At 38.7% G+C, this 14,134-nt stretch overlaps 1 protein-coding gene across 2 annotated transcripts in view; it reads left to right on the forward strand.

Annotated features, from left to right (window-relative positions):
* Positions 1 to 13,872, forward strand: part of nav1b (neuron navigator 1b) — a 51,262-nt gene extending 37,390 nt beyond the window's left edge. For both annotated transcript variants that reach the window (XM_086149874.1, XM_086149875.1), the window contains 19 exons: positions 120 to 172; positions 516 to 539; positions 1,009 to 1,086; positions 2,624 to 2,707; positions 2,839 to 2,950; positions 3,063 to 3,184; positions 4,017 to 4,195; positions 4,368 to 4,527; positions 5,411 to 5,603; positions 6,001 to 6,098; positions 6,193 to 6,288; positions 7,242 to 7,410; positions 8,396 to 8,631; positions 8,727 to 8,881; positions 8,985 to 9,056; positions 9,767 to 9,963; positions 10,093 to 10,211; positions 10,358 to 10,555; positions 10,655 to 13,872. In XM_086149874.1, the coding sequence (XP_086006000.1) occupies positions 120 to 172; positions 516 to 539; positions 1,009 to 1,086; positions 2,624 to 2,707; positions 2,839 to 2,950; positions 3,063 to 3,184; positions 4,017 to 4,195; positions 4,368 to 4,527; positions 5,411 to 5,603; positions 6,001 to 6,098; positions 6,193 to 6,288; positions 7,242 to 7,410; positions 8,396 to 8,631; positions 8,727 to 8,881; positions 8,985 to 9,056; positions 9,767 to 9,963; positions 10,093 to 10,211; positions 10,358 to 10,555; positions 10,655 to 10,738 (2,429 nt within the window). In that variant the 3' untranslated portion in view covers positions 10,739 to 13,872. The remainder of the gene's footprint in view (positions 1 to 119; positions 173 to 515; positions 540 to 1,008; positions 1,087 to 2,623; positions 2,708 to 2,838; positions 2,951 to 3,062; positions 3,185 to 4,016; positions 4,196 to 4,367; positions 4,528 to 5,410; positions 5,604 to 6,000; positions 6,099 to 6,192; positions 6,289 to 7,241; positions 7,411 to 8,395; positions 8,632 to 8,726; positions 8,882 to 8,984; positions 9,057 to 9,766; positions 9,964 to 10,092; positions 10,212 to 10,357; positions 10,556 to 10,654) is intronic.
* Positions 13,873 to 14,134: the final 262 nt, after the last annotated feature.

A 14,134-nucleotide genomic window follows, 5' to 3' on the forward strand; every position in this document is an offset into this window, starting at 1 on the left:
TCGCTGCAAAGAAAAATTTTCCATTGCATGCCTCTGACAGCTACCTTTTGTAATTCCTATGATAATGATTGTTTTTGTAAATTGTAATTGAATCAAATCTCCACCTTACCTTTTCATAGTGCATGGCTCTGTCCTTTCTTTGGCGTCCAATGCTTCATCCAACTATTCCTCAGTAAGTACTGTTTTTTTTTCTTTCCAGTGTAATACTTTTGTTTCATTTTGGGGTCTGTGCAGAATGTTCTCATTCAGTGCAAGAACAGAAGGAAATATAATCTCTGTTATGAATGAGTAAGCATAATACTTGTTCTAAATTTGCAAGAAATTTCTATGTATTTAATTACCATACTGCCATGTCAGATTTTAATATTATATTGTACTCATTAAAATGTCACAAAGGTGCCTCATTCATTTACAAACACTACTTATAAGTGTTTACTTTGTCATGCGCAATAACTCTCAATGACAACAGTTAATTCTTGGTTATCATTATTTTGCTTTCAACACGCCTTCTCTAGAATGAGGAGAGGATACAAGGGGAGGTAAGGCCATTGTGCCATAACTCATAACTAACAGTGTAACTCGCCTTAACATCGTCCGTCAATCGTTTCCTGACAATGAGGTTGCATTAATTACATGTCACAGATGGTTATAATGGGAGCACGTAGCTTGGTTCATTTCTTTAACTACGTATTTAATATTGTGTTTTCCTCGGCATCAGCTACTTTTATGGAATAAGGACACTTGCAGAACTCATACTGTTTGCATAGCATGAAAACAGTTGTGCATTTCCAATGTCATTTCATCATGACCTTTTTAAAAGCCTAGAATGTATTAATTCCGTTGATCCTTCATGTCTTTTTCTGCTGTTTGGAATATTTTTTTTTTGCCATATTCAAAAAACACATTCCATTGGTACAAACAAGAACCCATGTCTGCAATTTGTGGCGCTGTGTTTTGTTTCTGGTACGATAAATTGATAATGTGGTATGAATTTCTGTTTGTCCACAGCAAATCCGCAAATTAAGGCGAGAGCTGGAATCCTCACAGGAAAAGGTTGCCAACTTGACCATGCAGCTTTCTGCTAACGTATGTATGACTTTAAGCTCATGTTTTTGGTCTTTTTTCATGAGCTGCGCTTTTGCTTATTGTCTTAGATGCTAGTGACCAAATCATATTTCCTCATTAACAGCAAATGAAATTAATGAGTTCTCATCCCACAAGCATCCAGGGAACACACACCCTCTTCAATTGGCATTCCATTTGAGTTGTAGTGTATTGTGGTTTGCAAGTTACACTGTTGCATGAGTGTATTATTTTAATTCACAGGTAGTATTTAAGATATTTTGGATTTCACTCTGTTTATCCCATTATTACCTGCCTTCAGTCACTTTTTTAGTACCTTTCCTTACAAATGACTTACACTTGTGGATGCATTTGGACTGCTTTATTAGATGATCAGCTTTTTACTCTAACACCAAATGCTTCAGATTCGCTATGTCTAACACAGTTAGAACTAAACTCCCTAGCTGCTCATTTTGCTCACTTCTTTTTTGATATTATCTACTAACTTTGTACTAAATATATTTTCACACCTAACCCCACTTGTCTCTTGCTGATTGATACAGTTGTTTGAGAAGGTCTATCCTCTGCCTAACAACTGCTGTCCCTCTCTTTTATATTCTTGGCTGTATTGCTGTATTGACTACTGGACTTGCTGCTGCCCTCTGCCTGCCTCCCATTGACTTGCACCCCTGGATGCTGGGTGCAGCAGTTAGGCCAGGTTTGTTGATCTGTCGCCTGTGGAAAGCTCCATCGCTGCCTCATCATATTGAGCGGACATTATTGTGAATTTAAAAAAAACACACGTCAGATTCCCTTTGGTTCATCTTATTTCAATAACCCAGAGTTATCACTATTGTGGTTTTAAATGAATCACTTTTAAATCAGAGATGGAGATGAACAACCTCTGCTACCACAGAAATAGAAATATCATATGCGACTTGGTTTCAAGTCATCAAAGGTCTTGTACATCGTCTCAAAATGGACTTATGGCCATCTTACTTTCAAAAAGATGAGCTATGTAGATGGCAGAGAATTATGCTACTGATTCAGAAAACAGATATCAAAACAGACATTCACTGTGACAACACCGTCAGACAGCCCTAATGAAGATGAATATCTGGCTGTATTTTTAATGTGCAATATAAATATCCTTTGGAAATTAAATTGGTTTAGTCTCTGTTGGTTCATCATGCTTCGGCCAAGAATTCCTAGTGATCAGCAACCGTGGGTGGAAATTACAGAGGCTATTAGAGTTAAAAAAAAAAAGAAAAGAAAAAGTTTTCCTGTCATGGTTTCATTCTCTGTCATGTTGAGGTTAGACACATCACACATGACTGACAGATTTGTTAGCACCGCCTGCTGTCACAACTGTCAGTTTTTCATCTGTGACATTACTCCCAGATCTCTGGCACATCCCTTCTTCTAGCAATACAAGAAATTCCTGGTCTGAAGAAACCTTTTGAGATAGAGGATTGATTGGATACAGCTAATGACTCACATCTGTTCCCTTCCCTGCACTTTGTCTCTCCGTCTCTTTCAACCATGGTGTATTTCACTGAAGGCTAATCTGGTAGCAGCATTTGAACAGAGTCTGGCGTTGATGACAGCCCGCCTGCAGACACTGTCTGTCTCCTCCGAACAGAAGGTAACGGCGATACCGTGTCACAGCCTATTGTCTGCATCAGAATTGGGTGGATGTTTAATCACACTTTTTTCAGATTTTGTTCAGTCACTGGCCTGAAAGATAAAGACGCGCGGGTATTTTCCTTTCTTTAGGATTCCGAGCTGACTGAGCTCAAGGAAACCATAGAGGTTCTGAAAGCCAAAAATACAGAGGCTCAGGAAATTATTCAGGGGGCTCTCAGTAATCCAGATATCACACCTAAAGGTACAAAACTATGCACAGAATTTACACTATGATCAAAAAAGAGAATTTCACAGCTCTGAGAATTTGAGAATTCCCTTTCCAGCATTTATTAATGTATTTTCTTTTGGTTCAGAGCTGCTCATAAATCGACAGAACTCCTCTGAAAGCCTTTCAAGCCTCACCAGCACCACCAGTCACTCCAGTATGGGCAGCCTTAAGGAGCTGGATGCGAAGAAGAAGAAGAAGAAGAGTTGGGTGAGGACAAGCAAATTAAACGAGTTAATGAGTTATATCTCAAACAATTTGATTTTTTTCATAGACTGAAATGTAAAACGTGCTTCCAGTATCATCAAATCAATATGCTATTTATTTTCATATATAACCAAAACTACTACCCTAAGTAAAACACTTAAAACACTTCAAATTTTTCCGCAGACCATCATTAAAATTAATGTGTAAATGGAATATTTTTTTTCAGTCCAGTGCTATCCTGAACTAAGGTCCTGCATGTGTTATTCTCTTAACTTTCCTTTTGAAATCTGTTATTAAGTTTGAATCTGGTCTTTCCCTCATGCTGACCCTGCTTTTTATTTTAGGTATTTGAGGTGAGTGATATTCCTCCAGTAAATTGACCTTTCCTCTATTTATCCTGCATGCATTTATGAATCATCAAAAGACGTGTGTCACCCATTTGTTTCTAAGTGCCCTTAAGCTCATTTTGAAGTGTTGTACTATTATGGAGTAATTAAAGGTTTATAATAGATGCTAAGGAAGATTTCAGAGGAAATGTTTTAGGTTCCTCTCATTCCCTTCACATTGTACATCCTCACTGTGTAATATTATCATCACATATAATAACCTCAGACACAAAAGAACATGATGTTGCATTTGTGTGACTGGTTGTGCAGGGTGTCATCATAGTGGGGAGATAGAGTGGGGCCTGTCAGTTCTGCCCACACTTGTCTGGTGATATTGAATTGATATATGATAAACAATTAAAAAAAGAATCGTTCAACAATAAGTGACTATGAAGTATATCAGTGGATGCCCTCATCCAACACATTTTTCTTATGTCTCCACTTTACAGTTGCGCAGCTCCTTCAACAAGGCTTTTAGCAAGAAGGGTGGCAAGCCAGCAGGGCCCTATGCTGACATTGAGGAAATTGCTACCCCAGAATCCTCTGCACCATCTTCCCCAAGAGTCCATCATGATGCAGTTAATACTCCATCTTCAATGAAATCCTCAGTCTCTGCCTCATCATCTGGGTAAAGCCCCCTTGTGTCTGTGAAATAGAAATAGATCAAAAAACCCTGCAAAAGTGAAATATATATCAATTTACTTGTAACACACAACATGCCTTGTCCATCAGCATGTCTTCCACAAAAATGATATACATCATCTGATTTGGTCTATATATATATATTTATAAATCCTCAGACTCTGTGAAGATGAGGGTGAGGCAGTGGATGAAAAGGTTGTATCAACGTTGCGCTCTGAATTATGGGAGAAGGAGCGGAAGCTAACTGACATTCGCCTTGAAGCCCTGAGCTCTGCCCATCAGCTGGAGCAGCTGCAAGAGACCATGACCAACATGCAGGTATATCTACTAACCTGGAACAAACGCTATTAGACAGGAATCTCCATGGACCATGATGTTTGCAGATGACATTGTGATCTGTGGTGAGAGTGGAGAACGAGATTGAGGAAAATCTAGAGAGGTGGAGGTATGATCTGGAAAGGAGAGAAATAAAGGTTGGTCACAGCATTAACGATGACAAAAAGACAGTAGATAATGCTTGAGGTTGCAGAGATGAAGACGTTGAGGTTCTCTTTGGGAGTGACCAGGATGGATAGATAGGATCAGGAATGAGTCTATCAGCGGAACAGCACATGTTAGATGTTTTGGAGAGAAGATCAGAGAAGCCAGACTGAGATGATTCGGTCATGTACAGAAGAGGGATAGTGAATATAATGGTAGACAGATGCTGCTGCTGTTCAGGAGGTCTCAAGCAAGACCACAGCGAAAATTTATGGACGTAGTGAGAGAGGATGTGAATGTATTTGGTGTGAGAGAGGAGTATACAGAGAATGGGGTTAGATGGTCATGGTTGATTCACTCTGGCGACCCCTGAAGGGAAAAGCTGAAAGGAGAATAAGAAGTATCCATGTTGTGCAAAATTGTAAAGAAAATTCAATGGACTTTCAGCTCTAAAAATCAAATGTCAAATTTGTTCCTGATCTTCATTTTTTCTTCCTCATATAACGGTGAAAAAAATTCTTCAATTATCACAATGCCAAGTTTGTGTTACAGGGATATTTTATGTTCCAATAACTTGCAGTACATGCTTGAGCCATAGATTGTTCTGATGGACTGTCTGTTTCAGCCTTTATGTATATGTGAGTGTGTTTGTATCCTGTTCTCAGGTCCAAGCCTAAGATCACTTGAATGTATAAACTCAACAGACGTGCTCTTTCTACAGAGAACAGTGGAAAACCTAAAGGCTGAGAACGACCAGTTGAAGACAACTTGCCTGTCCCCATGTCCATCCCCCGGTCCCTCCAGCTCAGTGTCTCAGTCCTCAGGTCTCACTTCTCTTGGGAACTCGTCACCGCGCCAGTCGGTAGCCATACCCATGCCCAAGAGCTACAGCAGAGGGCTTAGTGACAGCTCAGGTATCATTTAGTTAAATCCCTGGTATTATGAAAATGTCGAGTTAATGAAGCAGTTATAGTTGACAGCAATTATCATTGTCAGTAAATAGTATCAACAGTAATTATTGTCCCAGGAAAACTTTGATTTTTCCTCTAAACTGGGGGATGGAAAGGGAATAGTGTTTATATATTGCTGTGTTTATAGACCAAATTATACCTCCTTACATCAATAGTTTTACACCTTTCTATCTCTGTCCCTATCAAGGCATTTAAATTAATAAATAAATTAAATTAATAAAATTTACTTCATAATTACAAGATTAATAATTTGTTTCAGTACTTCAAAGTTCAATCTATCAAGTCTCAGTTATTTCTCATGGATTTATATTCCCAACTTTTTTTTTTCTTCCTGCAACAGATATTGTTCCTGCAGAGTCTGTCAGCGTTTCCACCCAGAGAGATGATCACCGTGTAAGAGTAGTGGTGTGCGTTGCAGATTTACGTGTCTTCAAAGATGTGAGTATGTTGTTTATCACCTATCCAGATTCGGACCAGTGAACATGATTGTACTTCTCTTTATCACATCACTGGGTGCATATTGTACCGACAGGAGGTCAAACAGCAGGACTTCTTCGTTGGCACAGTCAGGGTGAATGGCAGGATGGACTGGTCCATGCTGGATTCAGCTGTCAGCCAGGCGTTCAAGGTGAGATGGCCGTCAAGACAGTTCAACATGACCCGTGCCAGAACCAAATGTGACGTTTGTGTGGAGCTTGCTGACGTTTGAAATTCAGCTGACACATTAAATTTAGCCTGTTTTTTACTACACAGAGTTTAACTTCTACATAGCGATGGAGAGGGGAAAAAGAAGAGTCAGATCAGTTGAATCACCTTTCTGTTCTCCTCTGCCGTTGATTGGACAGAAACAATGTTGTGATCACTGCTTTTGTGTCAGGACAACAGGGTTCTTAGGAGGTCATCGGAAAATCTGGTGACGGAAGACAAAAACATATGCAAAGTAAGCTGGGAAGCAAAATGCCCTGGCAAACGTTATGCTTTCCCAGAAAATATTATTTTAGCTGCCATGTAGAGCTCCCTAAGTCTAATAACACCTGAAAAGACTGAAGTATATGAACACTAAAATGGAAATGTCATTTTATGGACAGCAGAGTTTTAAATCTTAAATGATTTTGTCCTATTATAGGATGCCCTATATATATATATATATATATTTTTTTTTTTTTTAAAAAAAAAGGTTACCAGTTATTTCTGGACTTTGATTCTTTTTTTTTTATTTCCAATTTATGAGGCCGAAGCATTTTTTCAATCCCGTTCTTCAGTTATTACAGTGGCATAACCTCAAGCCGTTAGTCAGTGTATTTTCAATAAAGAATAACTTCACAGAGGGAAATTTTATTATATTGATTATTATAAATATAGCATGTATAATAGTATGAATATGTTGGTTTATTGATTGAATCACTTTGAGAGATTGTCACAGGAATTGCCCTGGAACACAACGCATGTGTGGTATTCATTATAAATAAGGGACAGAACCTTTATGTTTAACTGAAATAAAACAAAGGTATGGGATATCGACTGAATTTTTGAGAATATCAAACATCACATCCTAACTTTATTTTTCCTTTTTTTTTTCAGGTTTACATAGCCAAGGTGGACCCAACCTCCAGCCTTGGCCTTTCCACCGACTCCATCTACAGTTACAGTATGGGCCACATTAAGCGAGTTCTTGGAGGAGAGGCTCCCGAGACGCAACCCTCCCGTTGCATGTCCCGAGGCCCCACTGGCATCACTGTTGCCCTTAAAGGTATGTGGAGAAAATGTTACCTAACAGTGTCATAGAGAATGTTACCTTTAACAAATTTTAAGAAAAATCAAGTTAGGTCATTATCATGAATACATTCTGCAGATTACCTGTATACCTGTATATGACAAAGCGGAAAAATTCAGTTTAGAAATTTGTAAAATCAGCTAGATGTGATATGTCAATGCTTTCAGTTACTGATATGTAATTTGTTTACATTTAATGCATTTAGATACTTTCCATCTATCCCCCTAGCGCTTGAATTCTCAGATCACTTGTCAATTAATTTAATGCCAAATTTCCCTGAACTATTTATTTCTTTAATTTCACATCAGATCTGCCTTTTCTGTCTATTTACCTGACACATTAATCACACTTTGCTTTCTCTTGAACTTTTCCATATTTAAGACATTTGCTAATTTATGTCATTCTTCATTGAGTTTGTATTTATTGTTGTCGCAGTGTCTTTCTTGAAATCCATACATGTCCATACTCATTTTTTTGTAGTATTTTGCTTGCACAGATGTATTCGGTTATAGGTCTCATATTTCCATAGAAAAGGTTTAATAGTCACTCTGTTCACACCCTGCTTACTGGAACACATAGAGAGAGTTCATGGAGTGCTGAAAAAAAGCTGGCAGCTCAAACAGTCTCAAATAGTAACATGATCAGGGTGTTGGTGATATCGGTCCGGTCCAGCTGGTCAAGCGGCCTCCAGACACATTGGTCTCATGCAGAACATTACCCTTCTGCAGGCTGCCAGGTGTTCCCAGGCTCTCTGTTCAAAGTTATTTTCAGACCGCTGAGTTTTTGAAGGACATGCTATGTTCCATAACATAAAATCCAACTCTGTTGATTACAAGTGCTGTCCATCTTCACCAAACCCACACTTTTGTTGATGTTTAATGTTTCTTCTGCTGGATGATTACTTATTTAAATGTAATAGATTTTTTATGCTTCATTCTAATTTGTTTCTAAATGTGTTTAGGTTTAAAAGAGAAGTGCGTCGACAGTCTGGTATTTGAGACCCTCATACCCAAACCCATGATGCAACACTACATCAGCCTGCTACTCAAACATCGCCGCCTCATCCTGTCCGGACCAAGCGGGACGGGTAAGACTTACCTTGCTTCCCGGCTGGCCGAGTACCTGGTGGACCGCAGCGCCCGCGAAGTCACAGACGCTATTGTTGTCACTTTCAACATGCATCGCCAGTCATGCAAGGTAACAGAAACCGATAGCCAGCAAGAATTCAGACACTACAGATGATTCTGTGTACCCCTTCATTTTTTAGCAAGTCTCTCTATCCTTTTCCTCAGGATCTCCAACTTTATCTGTCCAACTTGGCCCATCAAATAGATCGTGAAACTAGTGCAGCCGAAATACCCCTGATAGTGATTCTGGATGATATTCATGACCCTGCTGCCATCAGTGAGCTGGTCAACGGTGCTCTCACCTGCAAATATCACAAATGGTAATCTCCACATGAAGCAATAAAAATTGAGCAAATGTTATTACTGTTCACTTGACGCAGTTCTTGACACTGAAATTGTGCAACGCTATTTGTTCACTTTCAGCCCCTATATCATTGGAACAAGCAACCAGCCAGTCAAAATGACAGCAAACCACAGCCTGCATCTGAGCTTCAGGTTGGTCTATGTTAGGATTAGGAGTGTCTCCTTCTCTCGACGAGAGCCAGGTTCCTGATGCACCAGAATCTAGGAAATTGTTGATTGCCCTTGAAAAGTCTGTCTTGTCCATGAAAAGTATTCATATATTGAACTTCTTTTCTCTTAAAGGGTAATGTCATTAATCGTTTTGTTGCCTCCGTAATTTTTTCAAGATTTTCAGATAACTTTTAAAACTGAGCCATATGTTGAATAAGGATTTGATTTCAGCAAATAAAACAACAAAATTTTGTCAAAAAATGAGTTGGGCAATTATTTTTAAGAAGATGACACAATTAATTTTCAAATTATGAGGTAGTTTTAGATATTGTTATTCAATTTGGGCTGCACGTTGGCACAGGAGTTAGTGCCTCTCTAGGTCCCTAGTATGATTCTGAGATGGCAACCTTTATATGTGGAGAATCCGTGTTCTCCCCATATCAGAGTGGGCTTCCTTCAGTTCTCCGGTTCCCTGGAAAGTCCTAAAACATATGGTAGGCCTGTTAGAGACCCCAAAATTGCCCGGATGTGTGAATCAGAAGGTGAATGGTTGCATGTGTCTGCATGTGGCCCTGCAATTGACTGGCGATGTTCCAGGGTGAATCCCAATGACAGATGGGCAAGGTGTCTGTGATTTTTAGTAAAATGTGTTGGTCACTGAATTTATTGTCTATTACAATCTATTGTCACAGAATGGTGACCTTCTCCAACAACGTAGAGCCAGCCAATGGCTTCTTGGTACGGTACCTGCATCGGAAGTTGATGGAGTCTGAGGATGAAAGGAATTTGACCAATGAGGATCTGATCAGGGTGCTGGACTGGGTGCCTAAACTGTGGTATCACCTGCACACCTTCCTGGAAAAGCACAGCACATCTGACTTTCTCATCGGTATAAATGTTAATGTGTATCACCAACTATTATGCGCATTTTATATTCTTTGGATTTATATTCTGTAGTTTTCACTATATTGTTTCAGTGAAAACATTATTCTTTGTGTGGGTACTGGTGTCTCCTTAGGCCCTTGCTTTTTCTTATCCTGTCCTGTTACTGTGGATGAGTTTCAATCATGGTTCATCGACCTTTGGAACCATTCCATTATCCCATATTTGCAAGAAGGTGCAAAAGATGGCATCAAGGTAAGTGACTGGAACTGAAAAATTATCTGATGATTGACACAACTCATCTGCAGCTACTCTCCTGCAGCTAACTGAAGAAGCGCTGCCGGCTTCCCTTTCGCACAAAATGCTACACTCTAATCCTCTGGTATGTGGTGACTTTTAAGGTCCATGGCCAGAAGTCAGTCTGGGAGGACCCAGTGGAGTGGGTGAGGGGCACCCTTCCGTGGCCGTCTGCCCAGCAGGACCAGGCAAAACTGTTCCACCTTCCTCCACCGAGCATAAGCTCCAGCAGCCCCGGTCAGAGCAGTGAGGAAAGGCCTCACAAGGAGACAACTCCAGGCTCCATGGAATCTGATCCTCTGGTGAGAGAGAGCATTACATTTTCTACACTAAAGAAATGTTTCCACCATTCTCGATGTTTTTCAGTGTACCATTTAAACTGGATATTTCCTTTGTTGTAGATGGCAATGCTTTTGAAGCTTCAGGAGGCTGCGAATTACATTGAGTCACCAGACAAAGAAGACCCTACTCTGCCTAAGCTTTGAGAACAAATCTCAAAATGTAACACTCGGCACTTCAGATTTTTATTTAATCATCACTCTTTGTCCAATATAATGACAGTGCACATTCAGGAACAAAATGATCCCCAAGAAAGGGTTGTAAGGGGATTTAAGCTGTCATCCCTGCAGAAGAAGGTTGAAAGTATGAATGGCAAACGATTTTAATATATGCAGTATTTCTGTGCAAAAATATGGAATGAAAACTATATTCTACAACTTTTAGGATATATTTAACCAGATGACATTCAGTTCAGGTTGTTTAACCACCACTTTGCCCTCAGTACTGTTATAACGGTGCTAGTAGATCCCTATGAAACTCATTGTCTCAGTACTCAACATTCAGGTGATTACTGCAACAGCACATGCAGTTCCATCTTGTTTTATATTTAAATGCATGATAGAATATGAAGTGGAATGGAGTAGTTCTCAGTTTTTCTGTTTTGGAAAAGAGTATGACAGCATGATGGATGCTATTAGGTTTCTTGGTACATATCTGCTGTGTGCATCTTACAAGCCAAATGTTATGCATATGCAATCCTGAACTTACGACCTGAGCAGGTGAAACAAGTCAGATGCCTTAACAACAAAGACATCAGTGTCACTTCAACTTCAGAATACTGGTGCTTTCATTAATATCAACCCAACTGAGGAGAGAGAGCCTGCTATCAATCACTTGAAATATGTCCATTATTAAGTTTTCAGTTAATTTTTCTTTCCATCCTTTTTGTTTCTAGTAACATTAGCTGATTGTGGGAATACGTTTCACATTCCTATAGCCAACAATAAAACCTACAGATACCGCCCATCGTGCATCTTGTGCTTGATTCAGAAGCTTGAAACTTGCTGTTATACTCTTTTGCTTGAAATAAATGTATCCTTAATGGTGCAAAGATGTATTGCTTTGACACCACAAACCAACATGTTTTGTTCAAAGCACTTTATGTTAAAAATTGACCACCAGTGTTGCCGTGTTGTTTGGTATTCGATTGCAAATCTGTGATGATAATGCTATCAACATTCTCTGATGAGAAATGCCATTATGATGTAATTTCATCCCCCCTTTTTTGATTAAGAATTATTTTGGAAACAAATACCCTTTCCCCCAACAGAATAGGTATTTACAGCACAGGCTTCATTGCAGTAACTTTATCTGAGTAACATATTGTCAAATACCAGATCTACTGAACCAAATATTGAATCTTTCACCATGATTATGGTTTCAGCTGCTTATACGAATGTAAAGAAATCATCAACCGACCGGTTTCACTCATATAGAAGGTGCATGTTGAGGACGCCCTACCATAAAACACCTGGACTGGTGGTTGAGTAGAATGACTTTAAGCTACCTATATCCATTTCATTTGCGCCCGGAGAACAGATTGACACTTGTGATCGACATGCAGGTGCTTTTTTCCATGCCACCGACTGTTTGGTGTCTAGTAAAGATACTATAGATGTTCAGGGTAGACTAGAACAACTTGTGTGTAAATGTTTAATGCTAAAGAACTGTGAGATATATCTTACAGATAATTTTGATATTTTTTAGGTTGTCGGCACTATCTAGAGACAGTGGAGTCCTGTGAGACAGTGTATGGTGTATACCCAGGTAAATGTCATATGATACTCATATTTGAGAATATTTTGGGTTCATGACACAGTAACTGATTGTCTTTAGTGAGTTGTTGGTCCAGAAGCAAAGTGAAAAGGAAACAGTTTTTGGTAATTTATGCTGATTTTTGTAAGGAAGCCCAAATGAAATACATTACACATGTGGGCTTAAATTGAAGTTTGTTTAAGTGGTGTTGAAATCACTCATCTGTTCATCCCAAGTTGTCATCAATTTAGGTGCTCAGACTTAAATTATATGCACATACATCATGTACATGAATGTCAAACCAATTAAGTGACATTCTCCATTTAAGATAGTCTCTGCGGCTATTTTTGCTCACTGATTACACTGTTTGCAAAACTTATCCACTAACTGTTTAAGACATTATAGAGCATAAGATACAAAATAGATGGTGAGTTTCAACTGACCATAAGACAGCTGATAAATAAAATAAGTTCTTGTATATATACCAGGTGTGCAGTATTACAATCATCAATCCACTTTGTGTTAACCATGAACCATAAGCCATAAACCAGACTTTCTAAATTTCATTCACCAGTTGTTCTGCCTGTTGCTTCGTAGTAGCTGTGATTTGTGTTTGCTTACTAGTGTAGTAGGACTATGCAGCAACTTCTTCTGATGTTGGCAATTCACAGATGTGCAGCATGTTTTCACCTGGTCCTTCTTTGAGTTCCTGATTTGGACCAAATTGCACCTCATGATAAATGGAAACCTGTTTCAACAGGTGATACTGAGCCTTAAGAAGTGGATTTGTTTAGTGTGACATTGAAAACAGGGTTATTCGACATATTTAGAGGCCTGAAATTATTTGGAAGCATCTTAATGTGTTCTGTCCTAAGCAATGAAAATAAACCAAGTTGCAAGTTGTAAAAAACAGAAGTAAAAATAACGATAATCGTTAAATTTAAAAAAGAATTTGAGCCCAATACAGTGGCATGAATGAGCACTTAGGTTTGTGTTGTTGATTTACGAAGAAGCAGATAAAACAGTCAGATAGGCCAATACATGTTGCTGAATAGTCATATTTTTGCAAAGCTTGCCGTGAACTTTAAAAAAGAAAGAAAAAAGGAAAACAGTTACGTAGTATCTCATGTCACTGATGTACAAATGTTAAGGGTTTCTGTGTGTTGTAAATGCATGTAAACTTGCTGTGTGATGAGATAAGCATTAACATAAATCTATTGTTTAGGAAAATCATGCCAGATATGATGATTTCCTTTTTAATACTCTATTTGATATTTCTTTTTTTTTCCTTTTTTTTCTAAAGAATCCTTTATAAGACTTAATTTCTCTATTTTGTACGGAACATTAATGTAAAGATTGTAAATATGACAGCATTCTGGATGCAGCAACAATCACCGAGGGATAAGTCATCTTTGAGAGATCAGTATATTTCTTCATAGTTGGGTCCAATACATGGGTAAAGGCATGTTTCTGAAGGCTTTCATCCATCTATCACTGTTTGTTGAAATCAGTAAAATACATGTTATATTTAGGCTGTTGTTTCTTTTGTGCCTGTGTCTAGTTTTCTTAATCTGTCTGTGTGTGAGAACAATTAATAGTTTTCTTTTTGTCAATTATACAAATCCCAGGTTTCACATGTTCAAATTTGAACCACAAACTACAGGTACGAACCCTCACGGAAGCCCTCTTTCCCAGAGGTGCCTTAACCATAGTTACATTCTCTAATGGAAATATCCACATCTGTTACAATTGATTTTGCATTTTAAACATGCAATCACATGTTTCAT

The sequence above is a fragment of the Fistularia commersonii genome, chromosome 7, assembly GCF_037954325.1.
Source record: "Fistularia commersonii isolate RoL2024-O1a breed Wild chromosome 7, RoL_Fcom_v1.0, whole genome shotgun sequence".
NCBI classification, from domain to species: Eukaryota; Metazoa; Chordata; class Actinopteri; order Syngnathiformes; family Fistulariidae; genus Fistularia; species Fistularia commersonii.